The 24,332-nt window shown below is 36.3% G+C and overlaps 1 protein-coding gene across 1 annotated transcript in view; it reads left to right on the top strand.

The window, feature by feature from the left end:
- Positions 1-24,332, top strand: part of LOC150095123 (glucose transporter type 1-like) — a 407,241-nt gene that overhangs the window by 141,704 nt on the left and 241,205 nt on the right. The window contains exon 3 of the mRNA XM_090411496.1: positions 6,397-6,507. Coding sequence (XP_090267622.1) covers positions 6,469-6,507 — 39 coding nt within the window. The 5' untranslated portion in view covers positions 6,397-6,468. The remainder of the gene's footprint in view (positions 1-6,396; positions 6,508-24,332) is intronic.

Below are 24,332 nucleotides of genomic sequence, written 5' to 3'. Positions count from 1 at the left end.
GGAAAAACAAATTAAAAATTAGCTGCATCGTTGCTATTCACTACGTGTTGATTGCAGAATTCAAAAAGGAATTCTTGCATATTTCGTTTTTTTTTTTTATCAAGAATACAGCTGCATATATAATTGTACCTGTACTCTCATTGTTCAGTAGCGAACAAATTAATCTGAACAAGCCGAATTTTCGTCAAGTTTAGTTCAGTTCAAGTTTTAGTTCACTATTTTGATTCACTATTTTGATTGCGTGTTTTAATTCTCTACGATGTTTATTAATAGTGTTGTGCGTTTTAACAGTGTAAAAAAGTTGACGAATGTCAACTTTTTTACACTGTTATGGCTACAATTTTTACATTTATAGCTACACAAAATTTTATTCATTTTGTGTAGCTATAAAATGGATACATCTCCATTTTATAGCACACATCTTTCTCAACACACATCCGTGACTCAAAGATAAATTGCCAACACATGTGGTTTTGGTTTGTTAATGCGATTTCAAAACCGTTTAGGGAGACAGCTACCTTTTCTCCTGACAGATGAGAAAAATGTAGGCAAAAAAGGAAACTTCACTTACTCAAGATCGTTGACTAGTTAGAAAAAGCAAAATGAATCCAAGATTGTAGACTTAAATAGAGACTTGGGAGCTAGTGGCATTAATGTTTCTGACAATGACAGTCCGTCGAAGATTGGTGGAAGCAGGGAGGACTGCTCACAGACCAAAAAAGAAACAACAGTTGACGAAAGCCACGCAGAAAAAGAGGTTCCAGTGGGCAAAAGTGAACAGAGATTGAAATGTTGAGAAGTGGAAAAAGTTTCTATTCTCAGTTGAGAGTCTTTTCTTTGTCCAAGGAGAGCAAGTATCGTATGTTCGCAAATCAGCGGCTGAGAAGACTTCTCCCATCCACCTTCAAACACTCCTATACGCCCAGCTAAAAAGATGTTTTGGGGTTGTACATAACGTCCAGGATCATTTGTGCCTGTTAAGTATGATTAAAAGTGATCAATACATAAAAATATTGAAGAAAATCATGGTCTCACAAATCCAGAAAGATAAAGGACTCATCTTCCAACAGGATCTCGCTCCATACCACACTTCAAAAACAGTGAAAGAGTTCCTCAAAAATCACAACATTCAATTGCTTCAGTGACACCAGGTAACTCTCCTGACATTAACCCAATAGAAAATATGTGGACCATAGTGAAAAAGAGACTTGGAAAATTACATTGCGATTCAAAGGATAACTTAATACAATCCGTTATAAAAGTATGGTTTCGAGATGCAGAAATAAGAAAAATGTGTTCTATGTTTGTAAAGTCCATTCCTAAGCAAATTGATGAACTTATTAGGAACACAGGAGCACATATAAATTATTAGATAAAGTTGGAGTTTAATTCTGTTTAATTTGTTCGCTACTGTACACCCCAGAAATGCATGTGAGTTTTATAAATCACAATTCACAATTTAATTAGTTGCGTATTTCTTTTACTCGTTATCATAGATATCCAATTTTTCGAAAAATTAGTTTTCCGTCCTCTTCGGATAAACGGGGGTCTACTCTACTTCGAAGTTTTTATTATTATTATTATTATTGACTTTTTTCTTTGCTCATGCGTTAGAAAACATGGATGTCCCAACAAGGGGAACGATCTCTTGGAAGGTAAGTGCGGCGGTGAAGGGGAAAGCCAAATTTCGGGCTATCATTTTTCATGGAAAGAGCAAACGTTCAGGGAGTGTGGGTACTGCGTTCATCCCTTCTGTGAGAAGGTTTGTGAGGTGCTGATTTAGCGATGAAATTGAAATTCCGAAAATTAATATTTAGAACAGATAGTTTGTCTAGAAGTATAACACCGAATACATTGCAGATGATTCTTTTTCGCCTGATATGACATCACCTATCTGCTTAATGGAGACCAGAAGTGGCTCGAAAAACTTTAATCTCTAGAGCAGTGGTTCTCAACCTTTTTCCACTTGTGTACCCCTTTTAAACTCATTTCTATAAATTGTACCCCTTGTTTTTAAAATAGCTGTTTTTAAATACTGACATTTATTGTTCCATAACTAACGTTTTGCATTTTGTTTACTTTACTTGTTTTTCTACCATTATTGATTATTTTTCATGTACCCCTGAACGGCCAGCACGTGCCCCCGGGGGTATGCGTATCACCGGCTGGGAACCGATGCTGTAAGCAGCGTTTCTCAACCTTTCTAAGCCCAAGGACCACTAAAATGCCTAAAACAATTCTACGGACCACTAAGTTACAGAGGCGTAGCCGGGGTGGGGGGGGGGATCTGCTCCAGGCGGCACTTTTTTTGGCGTTTAAGAAATCTTGCCATGCCTTCTATCAAACAGCAACTGAGTGATGAAATAGACTTCGCCAATGTCATCGACGATTTTGCGAACAGAAAAGCAAGAAAAATAACATTTTAGAATGTTGGAATTAAAGTTTTACTTCAAAAATAAGCATAATGTTTTCAATTTATTTTCCTATACGTCGTTCTGAGTTTTTGTAATTTTTTTTAAAAACCTATGTAGGAATTATCAACATTTCGGAAAAAACTGTGCCATTTATAACAATAAATCTAAAAGCATATTTTGAATACATATGAAAACATAATTAAATTGGAAGTAAACGATTAAAAGTGTATTATCAATGAACAAAGTTTTAATTTTTATTAAACAAATAAATAAGATGATATAATTATGTTACTACTTACTTTTAATGAGACGGTCGCGCTTTGCGGCCCTTGAAGAGTTGCTGGATATCTGGCTCAATATTGGTCAACTTCAGTCGAAGATCGGCACACATACTAAGACGATTTCTGTATTTTGTTTTTATTTGAAGGCGCGATGAAAATCCTTTCTCACAGACATAGGTTGTAGAAAATTGCATGACGATTTTCAATGCTTCTTCAGATAATTCGGGAAATTCACTTCTCACTGAAGGCGAGATCCAAAATCGAGCCAAACCACGATCACGGAATTGCATTTTAAGTCCACTGTCACTTGAAAGCTCAATTAACTTTTTTCGATAACGAAAGGTCGTTCTCGTGACTATAAGCCTGAAATAGATCTCGAACCCACAGAAATTTCTTATAAAAGTTATTCGGAAAATATGTTTCAAAATTCTGTTTCAGAATTTTGAGGTGGTCACAAACCCATTCCAGAAACTCAGAATCAACAAAATATCATTTTCCACTAAAAATGATTCTAATGTTGGAAAAGGCAAATTGTATGTCTTTTACATAATTAATCCATAAAACCAGTTTTTTCTCGAACAGCTTTATTTTGTCGTAGGCATCAAGAACAGTTAAAGAATTTCCCTGAAGGGAGAGATTTAGTTCATTTAATTTCGAAAAAACATTAATAATGCCTTAATTGAAATAACCTTGTACTTTGCCCCTGGAAAGCCAGCGAATGAATGAAGCAAAAGTTGTATATATTCACTGCCCATTTCATCGCAGAGTACTGAAAATAACCTGTTATTAGAGCTTTAATAAAATTAACTAGCTTTACAGCGTTGTATAGTACAATTTTAAATTCTGGTGGAATTTAAAACTGTGAAGGCTAATGCTTCCCTATGTATGAAACAATGCACCCAATTCATATCCGGAGTTACTTCCTTGACCATAGAAACAACCCCAAGCTCATACATTTTTCCCACTTGATCCCTTTGTGTATTATGTAATTATTGAGAGTGTGAAATATTTCTTCTCCAGTTGTTCAGAATGATAAAGTTCTACAAAACAGAATATCGTCACAAATGCTGTTATCGTGTGCAGTAGTCTCGTCTATTTGTAACGCATAATAAGGGATCTTCTTAACTCTTTCGATTAACTGAGATTCTACTTCACCTGCCATATCATTAATTCTGCGACCGACAGTGTCATTTGAAAGAGGAGTCAACTCAACATCTTTTGGTAACTTGTTGCCAAACATAGTTTTTACCATCTTTTATTGATGGAAGTAGCAAATTTCCACCGATAGAATGAGGATTCCCTGTTTTCGCTGTGCACAAACTTAAGAGATAGGATGCTTCCAGTACCTTGATATTAACGGAACCGAAACTATATCTTTCCCATGATATAATGTCCCTAAGCGTCGCTGAAAAAATTCAATTGGCTTATTTTTCACATCACAATGTTTAGTTTCTAAATGTCGTCGGAGTTTCGCAGGTTTCATGCACTCGTTCGACAACACTTCATAACACAATTGAGGTTTCTGTTCACTTTCATCTCCACACCAAGTAAACCCGAATTCCAAATAAGAACTGTTATATTTCCTACTGTATGTTTTATTTGAACTGCTTGTTTCTTCTACTTTACTAGTATCAGATTTACTCGCCGTTACACCACGTGTACCACAAGGGTTAGCATTGCCTGTTTCATTTGCTTTTCTATTCAAAGTCCTAGTTCTAAGCCACTTTTCCATTCTTAAAAAAACGTTTCCGTAAAATATATAAATACTGCGGTTAACTCACGACACTTTGTCCAAGTATCACTGAGCACTTCTGAAGATATACTGAGGTTTGATTGAAGGAGGAAAACCTTCAGTAATAAAAATCAATAAACAACAATCAATCGGTTGGAATGTGGATAACATATGTACACTTCAAATCTGACAAAACAGTAAGGGAAGGCGGAAGCAATAAAATTATATTGTTGTTTACTTTCTTTTATTATTCGTCATTCTGCTGATACAAATTTAGCGGCAGAATGACGAATAATAAAAGAGGGGTGAAGTGAACAACAATATAGTTTTATTGCTTCCACCTTTGAACATTCTGACGCTATTTGTTGTTTTTTTATTAAGCCTCCATTTGATTTCAATAATTTTTACTTACTTATTCAATTTTAATTTGTGTTGTTTGGATAATTAAATATATATTTATTAAATTAAGTCTGCCTGCGGACCACCTGTCCCATCGTCGCGGACCACAGGTTGAGAAACACTGCTGTAGAGGATTCTAGTATTAACTAAGCCTAACCCCTTTCACAGTGCTAAAATGGACCATAGGTTAGCTATATTTTCGTTAGTGGGATTCACATTAAAAAAAAAAGTATGGTTTTTATGATTTTTTAATATTATTTTCTCTTCATTAAAAAAAAACTGGGTTCGAATTTCTTCTATGATGAGAGGAAGCTTTTTAAGGGCTTTTCTTTCCCTCAAAACTCTGCCATGTTGAATTAATTGATTTGGCCATAGCTCTAAACAACCCAACTCGACCACTGCTCTCATATCTGGTATCGGAAGGGGCTCTCATTTTAGAAGGTCCTGGAACCATAGAAAAATATTCTGATAATCATTTTGGATGTTGAACTAAGTGATCATATCAGCAACAACAGATTTTGATGGTTTAGCAATCCAGAAATACAACATTTTATACAAATATTTAAACTGTTGAAATTCCGTCACAAATTATGACACTAGAAGGCGTAACTCTCTGATGCCTAACACTATTACAAAAATTCCACCTCATACATCAGTGAAAGGAAAAGTTTTCCAAGAGAATCTCTTCTTCTCTGTACAATCACATTCGTTTTATTTTTGCACTTCTCAACTACGATACAATTTAAAATCAGTTTCGAATGGCTTCTTTCTCACCCTTATTCTCCTATCATGTAAAGTAATTTGCTTAACAGTCAAAAAAAAAATTTTTTTTCATCCTACGGTATGATTTTTAAAAGAATGAAATATTTTATTTGCATGTACACGTTTTAATGGATACACAACCGTGTTTCTATAGTGACACCTGTTCCAGTCCCGTTGCCTACTTGGCACGTGACGTTTTACTTCATGCAGAACGGAATAGGGGACTGTTCATAGCTCAGCGAGCAGATGCTCACCGCCACTGTCAATACGTTTGACGTTCGAGTTCAACGTAACGTCCCAGATATGCAGACCATGCTTTAAAAATCAAATAGGTTATATTTTAGTACTACGGGCCCTCAGCTCTAGTTGAATTAAATGTTTAAAATTATACACTATTTAAAAAAAAAAATGTTTTGCACTAGTGGCATTTAGTCGCTATGCATAAATATGCCAACGAACCAGATGAGTTCGTATATTGTGTGTGTGTGTGTGTGTGTGTGTGTGTGTGTGTGTGTGTGTGTGTGTGTGTGTGTGTGTGTGTGTGTGTGTGTGTGTGTGTGTGTGTATAAAGAAGAGTTACAAAAATCTATGGATGCTTCTGTGGACACCGTCTTATTATACTGTTCCAAAGTCCAGTGGTTGTTATGACATCACGTGGGTCACTGGAGTTGGTGGCCATTGTCCACACGCGCACGTGTGGCAATGTGGGTTATTAGAACGTAAACTTTGAGAGCGAGTTGTTTGCATGTTAAAAGTGGAATCCAGCCAAACAGGTTAAGCTGACCCGTTTTATTTATCTCATCCGCAGGTGATCGGCGGCAGTAGCTCGAGCTCCCAGCCCTGACAACACTTCTACAAGCTGTTCTCCGGACCGTTCGGCATGTTCCGCGGAGAGTCCTGCTGTAGTAACTGTCCCGAGGTAAGTGAACATTCCTTCATCGAATGCATTGTTATTGCTCTCTCCGCATGTCAAAGTGAACTTGCACGAGCTTCACGTGTGACGTCAGAAGTTTAAAATTATGAAAACTTTTTGAGAATGCCTCATTTGTCACGGGATCGATATCCTGTTTACTGAGTCGTTTGTCGATCCTCCATCTGTCCATCAATACAATGCTAACATGCATACAATAAGTGATCCATGAACTTCGTATTGTGCCTGTTACCAGTGTGGTACAAAGGTTTACTTAGATACGATTCTGAACGATTTCTGGGCAGATACTTATCCTTGATTTCTGTACTTATTTATCCTCTGCGCTCCATGGCACATAAGGCTGAGATCCGTTTCCTCCAGTTAACTCTGTCTTGTGCAACTAATTCTGTTACCTTCCAGCTATCCCAACCAGCCATTCTTCTTTGTCATTCTCTACCAAGCTAATTTAGACCTCTCCATTTTCCTTCTTCTGGTACACATGCTTATTCTCAGCACATGTCCAATTCATTTCCATCCACGTCTTTTTATTTCATTAGTGATACTTTTTCGCTCAATCCGTTTATATAATTCATCATTTGTTACCCATTGCGACCGAACTATTTGTAATATTTTAAGCAAATACTTTTGTTTAAAACTATTTAATTGAGCTTCCTGTGTTTTGGTCAATCTCCATAATGTCTTCTCTGATCTTAACAGTACGGACTTGACATTGCAATTGAAGATCTTTATTTTGGTTTTATTATAATATTTGGATTACCTCCATATATTAATCAAATTTCTGTAAGCAGCATTTGCTTTCATCAATCTCAATTATATCTTTGTCACTTTCGACTTTCAGTATCAACATTAGCACCCAAGCATGTAAAATTCTTAACTTCTACTACATCCTGATCAATTTTAATTTCATTCTGGCAGTTATTTTCCAATTTAAAAACTTTTATTCATATTTATTTTAAGCGCAACTTTTCAGCGTTTTATAGAATGCTTCCGATTTTGCTTGTATGTCATTGATTATATCAAAACTAAGCTATGTCGTCCACATTGTCTAGATCTTCTAGCTGTGATGTAGGATTCCTTTTAGTTCCTCTTCTTATGCCTGTAAAGTTTCCCATAATCCATTCAATGATTATGTTATACAGCAATTTAGACCTCATAACCCTATCTCACACCAGTCCGTATTTCAAATTTCTGCTGTTTGAAACAACAGTTTCAAAATCTCCGTGAATATTGTCAAATGTGTTAACAGAATCTATAAAATTTGGGTAGAACGAGTGTCTAAATAGTTTTGAATTTTAGAGCGGCATAGTTATGGCATAGTAAATGAAAATATTGTTATTGAAGATATCGCAGCCTACGAATACAACAATAAGCGACATACTCTTGATAGAAAACCGGAGGAAAAAGTATGTCACTGAAACCTACCCCTTTTCCTATTATCTCAAGCAATTAATAGTACCAAAAGAAGTCATTACTTGGTGTGGTATGGTCCAAATAACATTTGCTCAGAAAAACAAAACATTTCGATGATTCACAGTGAACTGTCGTACCGTGAAATCCTACAAAACAGGCATATCCAAGTAGATGTGGGTCGGGTGAACTGGCAAGGATCCAGTGGAACTTTGGGTCCCCTATTTAAGTATTTTGATGTGGAAGAAAGGACTCAGAATTTGTAATCACGCTGATGCCATCATAGATTGGTTGGTTGTCTGATTTCCGACTTCTTAACATTTGAAAATCCATTAATATGACACAATAAAAAAAATAGAACAGGTAATTCGAAAAAAAAAAAAAATAGAGACCACGTTTTGCTTAGTCTTAAAATAAAAATCTGATGGCAAATATGATTTTATTATGAGACACTGATTGGGGACTCGCATTTCGATTTTTTTTTTTTTTTCAATATTTAGAAACATTTCATTGGTGATTTGCAAGTTTAGTACAATATTTACTTCTCGAGTGCTGTCATTGCAATATTGCTACGATGTGTTGCATAGGAGAAGCTGTAATAAAAGCAAGGAACGAGTCTGATGATCACGTATGTTTTTCTTTTGTTTTATTTTTTATGTTGTCGACCGCATACAGGAGAGTAATGCGAAGCCGCTTTACTGGTTTAATATTTTTGTTAGGGAGAAAAATCTTCTAATTTTGTCACTAAAAATGGTCCGATTTAAATGAAAATGAAATCATAGCAAACTCTACAGATTTCATTGATGCAGGTGGGGCAGCTGATGCACTTTACTGAATCATAGTTGCAAATATCACATTATTATATTATCAATATTATTCAGTATTATCTCCGTCTCCCATTCCTTTTTCTATTAACCGAATATGGTCCAAACAAGTGCATCCGCCATTTTCCACGTATTCTTTCACTAATGCTTACGGTGTCACCTTTCTGACAAAACTTCATTCGTTTCCTGTCACTTGCAGTCGTAAATATCGGAATTTGATCACTTCGACGTCACAAAATTCCCCGATACGATCTGAGCAGTGTGTGTTCTGGTATGCGTCAAGTTCTCCTTACAGTTGTGTCACGTGACATCGGTCTCATTTTGCCGTGCACTTTTATTAGCACTTCCGTAATCGCCAATAAATGCATCCTCGCTTAACAAATCTTGACAGAAAAGTAGTGATGCGCGAATATATTAAAAAATGTATTTAAAAAAAAATACAGATTATTATGCGGATTGTTTGGGCCGACTTCAACTCTGGCCTTCACCCGTGCCTTATGTCTGTCGTACTGTGGTGATTTATAATGCAAGTATGAAGTAGATCAACTGACCTTTTTTCCCCCCCACTGTACATACATCGGTGAATCTCTGTCCACAGATTATGCAAAACGCGACGCTATTTTGACGACTCTCTTCTATATGTCGCTGATCTTCACCTTTATTTCGGATCCATTCCACAGGTTTGCTGATGAAATACGTTACTTGCATCTTTTTTTTAATCCTATAAGACTGGAGTTACACAAATCGACAAAGTCCAAGATGTATTTTGTAATCTTAATCCCACAAACGAAACCATACGATAAACCTCCTACACCACATCATGCCTGACGAACTCTAATATTTTTGCGAGTCTTTATTGTTTGGTGTGAGGCACCAACTTGCTTATTGGATGTCTGAAGTGACATAAAAAAAAGCGCTAATCGTAGTTTTTACAGGAAGGTTCTCGAATTATCTGATCCTTCGCACACTCGCAGTAGGCTTACAAAGTTTCCGACATTTTATTCTAGTGTTATCATAAAAATATATGCGCGCACGCACGCACGCACGCGCACACACACACACACACACACACACACACACACACACACACACACACACACACACACACACACACACACACACACACACACAGTTCAAAATAAGTATAGAAAATATTACAGATTAAAGATACTTTTATTAATAATGTACCTCTTTAGACTTCTTTGTTGTCATTTATAGATTGCAGTATACGTTTATATTGTTTTTACCTAATTTTGCTCAAAAATTGGTCATTTTAAAACATTGACGGCCCGTACATAAGCACTGCGACACTGTAGCACCCCAAGGAAAAATGAAAAAATTAAATTTTGTTTGTGTTTATAAATAATAACAATGCTTACAGCATTATATAAATGCAATACAACATGTTAAAGGTTACAGCTTATGTTTCAACAGTGATTGAATAGTTAATAATTGGAATTGTTCGATTAACGCTTTTGATTACGAAACAAATGCACTGCGATCTAACGCAGTGTCGATATTATCACGTTCGACCAAATGCAGCCAGACTCGCCGATATTCGTTTTGCTTGTGATTGCACGTTACAAGTCATTCCGACACTGCTTGGTTGGGCAGTGCATCGTATGCTTGCGCGCTATTTCTGTGAGATATGAAACTTTTATTATTGGTGCATGTTCGTGGTGAGGATGAACTATTTTTTTGCAAATCTTATTTTATTTTGTTAAAATAACATATAATTATTTTATTTATTATAGATACAAGGCTGAATTATGATGAGTGTCACTGTTAAAAATATGAAAAGAATTATATTTTTCAATTATCGTTACACGAAACAAATACACTGCGATCTAACGCAGTGTCAGAATCATTGCGTTTGGCCAAATGCAGCCATTTCGCTGATTTGCGCTTGTGATTACACATTACAAATCATTGTAGCACTGCTCGTTTGGGCAGTGTATCGTATGCTTGCGCGTTATTTTTGTGAGATACGAAACTTTTATTATTGGTGTTTGTTCGTGGTGAGGGTAAAATATTTTTTATAAAGCACTTTTTTAATATGTAAGTTTATTTATTAATAAATCGGTTACTGATTAGGAAAAAAAGAATTTTATTTTTATTTTTTTATTTGATTTTGTATATGCAGCACCCCCACTTAAATTTTCGCTGGCCGCCACTGTTTTAAAACCCCAAATTGGTCTGATTTGATAACTGTTAGTAGGGAAGAAGGATCCGTCCAACTAAAATCAATCCAAACACGACAGCGAAGTTGTTGTATGTCTACAAAAGGGACTAAATGAATCTAATAGGTGATCATGTATTTCGAAACGTACCTATATATATATATATATATATATATATATCCACCACTGTCTCCACCACTCAAATCCACCAACTACAACGAACCGCAACTACCTTCATCATCTACACTAACGCCATCTACCTTCCACCACCACCACTAATAGTTTCGCAGACAATCACAAACATCCATGCCCACGGCTAGATTCGAACCCGCGGTCTTTTGGCTGGAGAACTGATACACTAACCACTCGGCCAACCAGGCGGGCTGTTTCAGTTGGGTTGGCTTGAAAAGCTCATTGAAGCGCAGTAAGAAGAATCAAAAGAACACAAAATCGAACGTTGAGTCGAATCCCACAGCTTGTTGGCAGTTGAGCGATAATGTCAACCATTCAGGGCCCAGTAAATTTAAATTAAGTACCTCCGATTTCTTAATTGCTAACCTCCAGATACTCTATCATTAGGAAATAGATAACTTACAAATACAAAGGTCATTTCAAATGTTCTATTACATCATCATTCCTGACAGGCGTGGCCAGTGGAATGACGATGTAATAGTTTCCACTTTCACATCTGTAAGCCGGACTCAGCAAAACATCACGTGTTCGTTGATTATTATTCGTTTACTATTATCATTTACTATTTACTATTCTTCCTCCATGGTAAAAGCCTCAACCCATTGATGAGGTTTCTTCTAAAGCTACCCTATTTATCAAACATGTAAACAAAAACGAGGTTTTCTTTAATAATCAAGAAGGCTTAAAAGTGTATTTTGTTAAATAAATGTTTGGTTGAACAATAGTGTACACAGTTTCTAAAATGATTCTCGCTTATGGTATCTCGCAGAGGGAAGACTTGTTCCATAAATTACTTCAATTCATTTGACAGAAAGAATAATTTTGTACGACGTGCAAGTGCAGGGAAGGAGAGGTTTACAATTATAGTGCATGCTTCATCCCTCCCTCACAGTTTATAAAATAAAACTAAAGCATGTTTTAATTTTTTTTTCAAATACTCTAAACGTGTATTGCTTTATTTATTTACTGCCTAGTTCGACCTTTGATATCCTTTAATCTGCTCTAAATTTGCTAATCTAGGACTTCAGATCCCTTTCCGACAGCTCAAAGTCGAGTACTGTATTAGCAAATTGGTATTCTTAGTCTAAACCAGTGTACATCAAATAAATATTGGAATAAAGGCTCCTAAAGAAACAAAAGAAATGTATTTACAACAAAAACAAATAAATCAATGCTGATATAGTAGAATCTTTCCCCCTGATTTTAACCGATTTTCATACAGTTATACTAGAATTTATAAATGCTATTATAACTATTCAGAGACTTGTATAAAAATTGACTGCGGTCTATCTAAAAAATTTGGGAGCCGACGATCCAAATTTTGAACGAGCTCGAAGTTCTTAGCTGCGGTCAGGAATGCCTTATCATGCTATAGAGAAGCTTTTTGAATTCAGAATACCACCGTATGACCTTCCCATTCAGTCGTTTCCGACCGTAGGTGACTTTATAGGCTTTGCCCACAAAGTATTCCTGGTGAGATTTTTTTATAAGGTAATTCACCATTGCTTTTCCCAACCCCCCCAATTTTATCCTGCTCGGGACCGGCCAGGATAAAATATTGGGACATATTCATGACTGTAATCCATGTGTTCACGTGGCCTTTTCTGAGGGACCCGTATGAGACCGGCAAACTCATCTTTAGTCGAAAGAGACTAGATAAAGGTTCCTCACGTCACTGACGGGAATCGAACCCAGGTCTTTCCGACCAAAGGGCTTCGTCTATACTGACTGAGCTACGCAGGCTCTAATTCAGAATAAACTATCGCAATTTGTTAGTTGCGAGTTTAATATTTTAATTAGCTCTAAATTCTTCAACATTCTTAACATTTTCGCGTTTTCGTAATTAAATAAATATGTCCATTTATCATTTTGTTATTTAAGCGGCGTCGTATTTTAGCTTGGTGGCCATTTCAGTGTGGTAATTTGGCTCAGTTTGTTCCAGGAACGAAACCTCAATTCATGACATTGAGTCTGTGGTAAATTAGGGTTCGATTCACGACAGTTTTCAGAAGATATTTGAACTTTCTGTAGGTTATAATATTAAGTTAGTATTAATACTATATTATTATTTTTCTACTAATAATACTAATAATATTTAGCTTTATGCAATAAAACTAAAATATCCAACTTTCATTGCTCTCTTTTTGGGAAACTTGTGGGGATACTGATTTGTTGCGTAATGTTTGAGGTGGGGGGGAATTTGTTTCGCGTGACAAAACAAAATGAATTACATAACTAATGAATAATCGTTACTCAATGAGTTGTTCAAGGATTCGTTCTCAATACAAGTTTCTCTTCGTCTAGGACGACAAGGTTGCTTTCGAAATGTTGCCCTTCGGCACTCAACACGTTCATTTCAAAGCAGGTAAAGGATTTCCAGAAACGGTTTGGAGGTCGCGACCTCTCGAATGACCCTCGACTTCTTCCGCTGATTTTTTTCAGGATTTAAATATTCATTATTTAAAGAGGATGCTGATCACTTATAAGAAGCAGTGGAAAATTCAAAGGCTCTGTAAATCCCCCCCCCCCCAGGGTTCGAGCTCATGTTCTTCGTGTTACAGTCTTTTGTCTAAGATTACCATAAAAAAAAGTAACCTAAATTACCATTTATAAAGTATTTCCTGTTGTTCTATATATATTTCAGTACCGTCATTAAAATTTTATTTTTTTCTCTTTCTCTCCCTCTTAATCGATCAAAACAACGGACGTTATCCCTGACGTAATAGTGAAATAGCAATTTTGTTATCGTTGAGCAATCATAAGACTAATATGAGCATAAACAGCTCGTTAAAATAAATAATTAACACGTAAGAGTGCTAATCTCCCGAAGTCCTTCGTTTGTTGCATGCAACTAGGAAAGCAAATCACAAAAAAATGTGCACCCTAAGGGCACAACGTAGCCTAATTCGGCTTCCGTACATGGGAATATTTCTAAGAAATCATGCAATACGCATCGCTGATGATTGCGTAGTTTTGTTTTACTGTTGAACAAGATGCATCACTGGATTTTTGCCATGACAATTCCCAGTGCTTGGATCTTGTTCAGTGAGAAATGTTTTGTTGCACTTTATAACATTCACGCCTTCTTCTTCCACGCTTGCCTTCCAGGCATGTCGAAAATACCTACTACTAAACCGGTTATGAGTAAGCAAAAAAAGAAAACTCCAAACAAAGAAACAAAATCAAATAAATAAATAAACAGAAAATTAACTGGAATTTTTCACGGGACGGATACCATAAGCGCGTCTTGAAACGGAACTACTACCGGTTGCACACGTGTCATGACGTCTTTCATACGATAAGAAGCAAGGTCGAGTGCATCTATGGCGGAATGGGAAGTTAGATGTGTCTGTTGAGTGCTTTGAATTGTTGTCATCGTTAGCACGTAACAATGACTTCGATTAGAGAACAGTGCAAGGTACGTTCTTGTTTTCCCATCTGTAATTTATAACCATGCGTGTTTATAATGCTACGTGATAAATTCGCAAAAATATATTGCTTTTAAGTATAGTTGTAAGTGATATCTTATACAGTAACCAGTACGATATTGGCTACTGTACGTTGTAGTTTTAATTGTATTTCGAAGCTTGCATTATATGAGATATGAATGGGTATGCAATATATTTTTATATACGAACGTTATTACTGCATAATTCTTGCAATAATTTTTGTTCATTGTTGCACAAATGCTGCTACATCAAAACTGTACATTTCAGTCTCCACGTATATTGTTATTTAGTTATCGTGTCAGTTTCGATGTACTTTTGACATTATTGCTATTGTGAAGTATGTACATTTCGATATGCACGTGTTATTAATTAGTCTTGTTATGTGTGGTTGAATTGGACGTGTAGATTTCATTTTACATGCTTAACATAAATATTAATGTCATTGTTGGTAAAAAAAAATTAAAAATAATAATAATAAATAAAAAATAAATACAATATTATTATTGTAAATTTCATTTTGATGTTTCTACGTGGTTCATTGTTCCTAAATTGAAGTATCCTTTCTGAACGATATAGCACATGATTACTGACAATGCTATACAGTATATGATGTTCTCATGTTTATTGTCAACAGCTGTTATCACGCTGATAATCTGTGACCGACTGTTGGAATGTGTGTCAGTTGATCATTTTTTGCGTCATAGTGTAGAAAGTTGTTTTGTTATCTGAGCACATCGAATAGCATTTCCTAATTGCTCTGTGTGTTTTATGATTTAATTGAACTGCAAGTCATCGAAAGTAGATAGATACAAAAGCATGTGATACGTCTGAATTTGGGTTTTGCGCAACCCACATTGAAAGCCTGAGAAACTAATTTCAAGACTAATTAATAAAAGGATTATATAACCTCTATAGTAATGAAGTCTTGGCAGATCTCGAAATAGCATTAAAAATAAAGTGGGTGAGGACACGTGTGGGGAGGGGAGGGATGATTGGTATTCAATTATAGGATCCTCTATTTAAAGGAACAATAAAGAAAGATATTAACACATGCATATTAAGAATGAAAATAGAATAAACTGAAAAATAGTTGTTTGCATAGGATCATCTTTTGAAGTTTTGAAATGCGAGTTAACTTGTTTGAGCTGCGACGATTCCGTGCCATGTACATTGATCATCTGTCACGGTGACGATGTTTTAGAAATGGCATAAATAGTCGGCGTTGGAATGGATTTAGAAAAGCAGAAGCGACGCCGTAACAAAGCAGGGGAGACAGAGATAATAAACAGGTTGGTTTGTCGCTGTGTCGGATATTTTTTCTTTTTCAAGAAAATCTGAGGAATCCCGCTAGAATTTAAAGTTCCTGAGTCATCTCGAGGGATGCACACGGATACAGAGAAAATTATAGTGATTTCTTAGTTCCTCTACCTTAAGAAGCGAGCGAGGTTATCTCAGTATTTTACATATGGCGTGTGATATCTTAATAGCCAAAAATTGGAGCCCAACATCACATGCATGCTTTTCAGATGGAATGCGGGCAGTTCTTTGAAGATATTTTCATAATTGGTGACGTAAATTTAAAATGTAAGGTGGGTTGTTTGGAATCCTGGCCAAAAGAAGTAAAGTTATAAGGCCCAGTGATCGCCAAGATACCCGTGATCTCCTTTAGCCCGGCTCGGGCAAACGAAGTAGCACTCGGTCCGCCCGAGCACTACTTCGTTCGCCTTGCGTTCACAGCGGCCATTATTCCCACCTTATGTGACCGCTAATTCATAAGTAGTGTAGAAATAGAAGACACAACATAAAAATAAAAAAAAAGAAATTTTAATTAGCATAAGATTTTTGGAAAATTTTCTAGTGTTTTTTTCCTTTCTTTTTTTTTGGGGGGGGGGAGGTCCCGTTGGCCCCTTCCCTGGGTGCGCCACTGATGAGGCCAGTGTGTTATGTCTATAAACTGTTTGTATTCTTTGGCCAGTTTGCCTGTTTATGCGGGATTAAAAGCCTGTGTTTCCGTAGGAAAAAACCCTTCCACTCCCGAATGAGATCGGCACTCAGTTCACAAGTCATTGTTATTAAAGTTCTTTGTATCCTAGACACGTTTAATTAGAACCTAGGTGCTTTTATTTTATTTTTCGGACGAAGGATATCTTTAATGCCAAATGAACTACAGAGGCCCTCGGGTGAATTTTAAAACCTATCTTAGCCCATACGTTTCTTCGATGGTACCATTTGGTTGGAAATACCTGGATTCTGATCTAGGACGAGAAGAACCTTTTATAAGGGTTTTTCAGTTGAAGATGAGTTACGCATACGCAGGCAGGAGTTTTTTCCCTCCCAGAAACTCTTGTTTTTTCATCCCCGCAAAAACCAGAGAAACACATACGCAGTTTATAGACATAATACACTGTCTTATGTCAAACAAAAACATTTTTTTGGGGGGGTCTACTTTCACCGTTTTTTGTATATCAAAATTATCAGTGGATGTTTCGTCTATTCCCAAATTGTCCGCCCAAGGAAGGAGGCAAAGGGCAAAAAAGCATCAGCCGTCGATTTCACCAAGCACTCACGACTAATACAAAACGTTTTATATATATTTTTTTAAAAAAAGTATCGAATTTTAATGAATCGCAAATGATAGGATTCGGTTCTGTCAAGAAAACAAGAAATCCTAAAAAATGTGATTTGAAAGCGACAATAGCGCGAGTGTAAGCAATAGTTATAGTGTAGATCTAACTTTGGTTTCTTAATTTTGGAAAGTGAAATGATTTTAAAATACTTTATGCTATCCATAACAGGGCAGTCCTCTTAATAGATGATCCCACCCCCTCTCTGACTCCAGTTATTTTCTCACAGATGGTCTGTTTCTCTCTATTTTGTTTTTCAGTGGAGGTATCACTGAGCTTCCCACCTTCTTTACTCCATTTTCTTCTATGCCTGTAGAACATGATCAACATCTATTCATAGTCCAGTTGTAAATATCAACTAACTTCTCACGTCTTTCATTTCATCTGTCTTAAAAAAAAAAAAAAAAAAGTCTTCTTTACGCTGTTAGGAAAGATAAGAACTCATTATATTCAACAAACCTCGTCATGTGGTAAAATTGTACAAAAAAAAAAATCCCATCCATCGAAAATTATTATTGTCGTTGCGAATCGTTTTACAAAATTGGCATCTGATTGAAACCATGCAACTTAGGACATCTTGTACATATATTGAACACCAGTTTCGTTAAATGTCAACAATATAGAGTGGAATTATTTCTCTCTCTCTCTCTCTCTCTCTCTCTCTCTCTATATATATATATATATATATATATATATATATATGTATATGTGTGTGTGTGTGTGTGTGTAAGTATTTTACCTTGGGTATAATAAATGTTAAAGATACCAAGCTATTTTAAACCTGGTTTTAAAATGGCTTTGTTAGAGAAGTTAGAGAATAAACTCGAACTTTGGCAAGAGACTACAGAATAGATTTATTAATCAAAGAACTAACCAATATCATCTTAGATATCCTGCTAGTGAATGAAACAAAAAGATTGAAAGAACTGACTGCAAGATGGTACGATGCCTCACAGATACTCCTCGGAGCATCCTCAAACAAGGCGGAGTGGGCTTCATTGTTAAATCTAAGCTCACCAAGTTGATCCGTTTTTGTAACATCATATCTGAAAGAATAGGTGTACTCCTAATTGTAATAGAAAATAATATAACAATAAAATTAATATCCTGTTATGCTCCAACATATGTAGATAATAATCAAGAAATATAAAATTTTTACGCGAATTTTGAACAGGAATTAAATTACAAGTCAACATACACATTCGTTGGTAGTGACTTTAATGCCAAAATAGGATGTGGAAAAGAAAACGAAAAGTTTATAGAACCGCATGGCCTGGGAGAAAGAAATAGAAAGAGGAGAGAGATTAGCTGAATTCGCTGCAGCTGAACAACTCTTTTATAATGAACACGTTTTTAATAACAAACGCCCAGGAAGAAGATGGACTTGGCAATCACCGAAGAGACAAAAAATGAAATTGACTACATTTTAACAGACTGTAAAAGGCTGGTTCAAAATGTTGGCACAATAGGTAAAGTATACTTCAACATAGATTCTGACCACAGACTCCTCAGAGCCATTATAAGAATAGACCACAAAAAAGAACAACATATCAATGCAATATCAAAGCACAAAAGACAACCCAAACAAACAGACTACCGCAAGTTCAGGAAGTACATAGAAGAGACTGAATGGACTATTAAGAACTGTTACCCAAATGATGACTATATTGACTTTATTAATAAATTCAACGAGTCCAAGAAGAAATCAGAAATTCCTGTGAAAGAAAAGAGAAAGACTCTCACCTCAACCTATAGAACTACTGAAAAAGAGAAAAGAACTGGAGAAATCTGAAGAAAAGTTTCTAGAATACAAAATTATCTGTAAGTTACTAAAGAAAAGAATTCCAGAACAGAAGACTACAAATCTTTCAGGATACAAAAACTAATAGAAGCAATGCAGGCAAAATCCAGCCTGAAAAAAATAGAGAAAGACTTAAATTTTAAACAGTCAATTCCATCTCCTTTGCAGGATCAAAATGGAGAAAAACATACTAATAGAAAAAGGATAGAAGAAATTGTGCAGAATTTTTATAATGATCTCTATGCAACTAAGTGCCACGTTTCAGAACCTATTATTCCAAAACCAAGCAATATACCAGATGTACTTCCAGAAGAAATAGAACATGCCCTTAAGAAAATGAGTAAAGGTAAAGCCTCAGGACTTGATCATGTTAAGGCTGAAGAAATCCAACAAGGTGGACCAATTATTTTCAAAGTCTTGGCTGCCAGATTCACGTGGTACTTCAAAGAAAGAAAGATTCTAGAGGAATGGAAGACCTCAAAAACCATACTTCTATTCATAAAAAAGAGAACAACAAGACATAAAAAAAACTTTCGTCAATCTTTCTACTCTCTCACATATATAAAATCATGAACAGATTAATACTGAACAGAATCCAAAACACACTCGAAGACAACTCCAGTAGTAAACAGCAGGCAGGATTCAGAAGAGGCTTCTCCACAATAGATCATATCCAGGTCATTTTACAGCTAGCAGAAAAATGCAGAGAATACCGAATCCCTCTATGTTTCCTCTTTATTGATTTTAAAAAAGCATTCGATACCATAAGAACATAATGCAGTCATCAGTACCTTACTGGAAATAAATGTGGATCCTACTTACATCCACATGATAAAAGAAATTAACAAAAATCAGACCACACAAATAATTCTATTTGATCGACCTATAAAGAGAGGGGTCCGCCAAGGCGATGTGATCTCCCCTAATCTATTTACCAGCACTTTAGAATAGATTCTGGAAAAAAAAATAGACCTAAATGGAGGAATAAGCATAGATGGTGAAAAACTACAAATTCTTATGTTTGCCAATGATCTAGTACTGATATCCCACAACCCAAAAGACTTAGAAGAAATGGGTGAAAAAAATATACACAAACAGTATATTTACACAAGGTGAAAAAAAATATACACAAAGAGTAAGATAGGCTTAGAAATGAATCTAGAAAAAACAAAATGGATCAAAACATCTACACAAGTGACAGTCACCTATGTATTAATAACATCCCTATAGAACAAAGTTGACTCCTACAATTACTTAGGACAAACAATAAAAATGAATAACGATTTATCTGAAGAACTAGCAAAAGGAAAGAAATCTGCATGGCTATCATTCAACAGACTAAAAGAAACACTTACTGATCCAAATCTTGACATCTCTGCGAAGGCAAAACGATTTAATAGCGACATTCTTCCATCACTCGCATATGGATCAGAAACATGGAACACGACAAGAAAAGAAGAAGAGACTCTCAGAATAACTCGGCGTGCAATAGAACGTAGGATTTGTAACATCAGCAAAATGGAACATGTTAGAAACACGGAACTAAGAAAGAGATCAGGCATAAAAGATGTAGTAACTGCAGTATATGAAACCAAGAGGAGATGGGCAGGTCACATAGCCAGACTCAGGGATAACAGATGGACATATAGAATACTCAACTGGCAACCAAGAATAATGAGAAAACCAGGAAGACCACCTACAAGATGGGAAGATCCACTTGTGAAATCTACGAATGTATGGGTTAACATGGAAGAGAGAGGCTCAAGATCGAAATTGTTGGAGGCATCTTTGTGACCTGCACTCATGGAGAAATCCTGAGTGAAACACAGGTCCATCAAGGTTATATATATATATATATAAAGATAAGCCGAAATTTGAAATGTTTTTATGTCACGTTTTTTGTCTCCGGCTTACCAGCCCCGTGAAAAAGCACAAACTCTTCAAACACGTAACGGATAATAGGGAAGAGAATCCCAATTTTATCCTAATTAGAAAACGGCTATGTTTGAATAGTGTGGCCTATTTCTGGTGATTTACCCTTAGTTTTTCGGCCTTTTTTGCACTTATCCCCCCCCCCCGTTGTATCATCTTGTGATAACTTGACGAGGTGTATTTCCATAGCATATTTTGCTGAGTCTGATTTTTTTGAAAGATAAATTTTGGCATTGTCTTGGTGATCATACTACCTGTTTGTTTACTGATTTCATTTGCCCAGAAGAATTTTCTATAAGAACTAGAATATTGATATACGCAAAGCAATACGAAATCTTACTCATCTTTGAGTGACGCAATTTTTTTTTTTTTTTTTTTTTGAGGAATTCCAGTTTCTCAAATTCGCCTCTAGGCGGTATCATCTCTGAAGATCAAAGAGGACATACGTGGTGTTGCGTTCATATTATTAGATAAGTGGCTTTAGCCATTAAATGCTGAAAGCATATGATGATACTAAGACGTAGTGTTTCAAAAAAAAAAAAAAAAAAGTAAAAAACCGCGAAAAAAATGGGAAATTGAAATGGACGTGTTGTGTCCCTTTCGCGCTGCTCCGTGATAATTTTAATAACTTAAGTTTAATTAATCGGTGCTATTTTTCAACAGCAGGCTTACAGAAGAGATTTAGAATTCAAAAAATAATTATAATAAAATACCATGACAATAGTGAAGCCGCCAAACTTGTATTTCCTGTAAATCGTGACTCAAGGTATTTGGCGCGAGATCTTCCTAAAAGTGTCAAGGAGTGGCCATGCAACTCAGTTACTTCGAGTAATTTGCGACATTAACACATCATAATGTTTCAAACGTATAAAATCAGTTATTTCTAGGAAAGGCAAAATATGCAAAGTCATCAGGAGATGACTAATATTAAGACCAGTAGCTCAGGTTTATCTCAGTTACCTAAGTTTACAGACAAAACGAGACAGGATGCGATGAGATATCGCTCAGGCCGTATGTCAACCGCACTTCAGTATTTCCTGCCTTCACACCCTGGCAGTAATCCGAAATTTTATACTGAGACGCACTTCGATCATAGCAACAGTGTTCGCTCACGCATTGTTGCTACACTAGGATGTGTAGATTTTGGTAAAAGCAACAATATTGCTTGCGCAGACCGAAATCTACACATCTCAATACAACAATGTCGCTCACACTGATCAAAATCTACCCACTAGATTCGCAATATATTGTTCTCCCTAATGACGTATCGATTGCCGATGTTCCGAAGACGCCTGCCGATCTATCTAATCCCACGATATTACTGATACTTAGCAATTCACTGATTCTGTAAGCTTTCTCCTTCGTACAATCCCACATTAATCTAGAGGTGCTTACCTTTATACCTCATCAACGTTCTCCCCTGTATCTATTATCGTAATTAGGTCTTTCGAGCAGGCTGGGATTAACATTCCTCGGCCCGTAACTGCCCTTTCTTTCCATCCACAATCGATGAAAAGAAAGAATAAATAAAGACATCTCGCATGTTGTCTCCGACTAATATTAAAGCGAAATTCTCTTCCGAAAACTTTACGACAGTTCTTCAAGGCAACCGAGAATTTTCCGTTTTTCGATTTTAGTTGCTGGCGCGGGGAACGGCAGTACACCTCGCTAAACCGCAATCTCCAAGTCCTGCCAGGACTTTTAGGATTTTAATTAACGCAATTTTGTACAGCTGGGCTCAACCCGCGTGCTATCTCGCTTTGTGATCAGCCCTTGCCTCTCTCGCACCATCCCTGGCTAAACGCAAACGAGTAATTAACTGTAAAATGACAAATGAGGTGCCACCAATAACTTCTGAAAAATGCACATTACTTAAGAATTAAAGTCAGTTTAAAAGGCCGTGCCAGTCAAACAGCATTTGCTACGTAACTGATCTTGCGGTCATGTTTATTTGAAATTTTCTCATCGATTTCGTTGTTCGCAATCCCAATGGGCTTTTTGGGCTTTGTTTGAGGGCTCTAACTTGCAGCTGTCGACTGTTGTAGATTTTCATCGGCACGTGCGTCAATTTTCCACGTTCTGGCATATTGTACATTTCATTTGAGGCTGAACGTGCACTTCATGCAAATTGCAGACGAGAAAATGAATTTATCTTCAACAATGATGCTCGTGAGGATATTGGCACTCGCGATTTCCAAGTGCACGTGTGCATGCGAGCTGATTAGTGTTGCGTTTATAATTGGTTCGTTTGGCAGTTATCCTTTAAAAAGAGCTATTTGTTAAAGTGATCCGTAACAAGGGGAGGGAGTATTAACTTATTTAGCGATAAAAATTTTATGTTATCGCTTTGATCCCTATTCTTGCTATCTTGTGTTAAGTACGTCCCATGCAAGTACTGAAACGCATCCATTCACGGCTTCAACTAGAGGAGGAGTTCACCGAAAAAAATTTTATAGCTTTATTTCGAGAAAGAGTAACTCTGAAAACAACATTAAAAAAAAAAAAAGAATCTCTGCAATCTTTATTTATTAGCTGAGTCCGTTTTCTATATCACTCCCCTGAAAGTCTCCTGCTTCACTGATATTCTTGAACTCGGCTATCAGTGATGGCTGAAGGGTGGAAAGTGGCTAGCTATTAATCTTCAGAAAGCTAGTTGGCTGAAGGACCTCCGTCTACTCCTTTTGGAAATAAAAGGCATTATTTAATAAAAGAAAATGTAGGATAGGTTTACAGCCTTTAATGGTTGGAAGTTGTATAAAAACGCTGTAATATTGTGCCAGATTTTAAGAGTGATATCCGTCTTAAATTTTATATTACATTCGGCCAACATTGTAAAGTGCTTTGAGTTTTTGAGATGACTGGGAAAGCCCTGCGAGTCACAATAGCCATTCACTGTTGATCACAACACGGCATTCATCAAAAGTTTCTTCCGTAACTGGCCATTGTATCTATGAAGTGGTATTGAAACAACCTTTAAGTCTAAGAATTTCACGTAATGGAAGCAATATTAGCAATTGCAGCACTACAATGTTCTGGGCACACAGATTATGTCATGTCTGCACAGACATGTTTTTGACTCATCCGATCTTGTATGTCCGCTGCTTCTAATTTCAAAAAGTGAGCAGCGCTTTTCATCACTGAAAGACCTTTAGTCAGATACAATAGATGCCATTCCATCTCATAAAACGAACTACAATTGTATCGAGATGTTCGAACTAATGTCACTCCTGAAGATAAAATAGTTCTCGGTAGCCAAGGCGCCTTTGGATAAAGACTGTTTTCAGTTATCAGAATAAATGAACTAAATTACGTTGTGATGTGAGGTCTAGAGAATAATCTTCACTTAAAGTTGAATGCTTGACTACAGTTTACAAAGGGAATGAAGACCTCAAGCTAGTTGCTTT

Source organism: Typopeltis vanoorti, chromosome 21, assembly GCF_054136105.1.
Source record: "Typopeltis vanoorti isolate ZY-2024b chromosome 21, IOZ_Tvanoo_1.0, whole genome shotgun sequence".
Lineage (NCBI taxonomy): Eukaryota > Metazoa > Arthropoda > Arachnida > Uropygi > Thelyphonidae > Typopeltis > Typopeltis vanoorti.
Note: the sequence above shows the minus strand (reverse complement) of the source record. Positions and strands in the feature narration are given on the sequence as shown.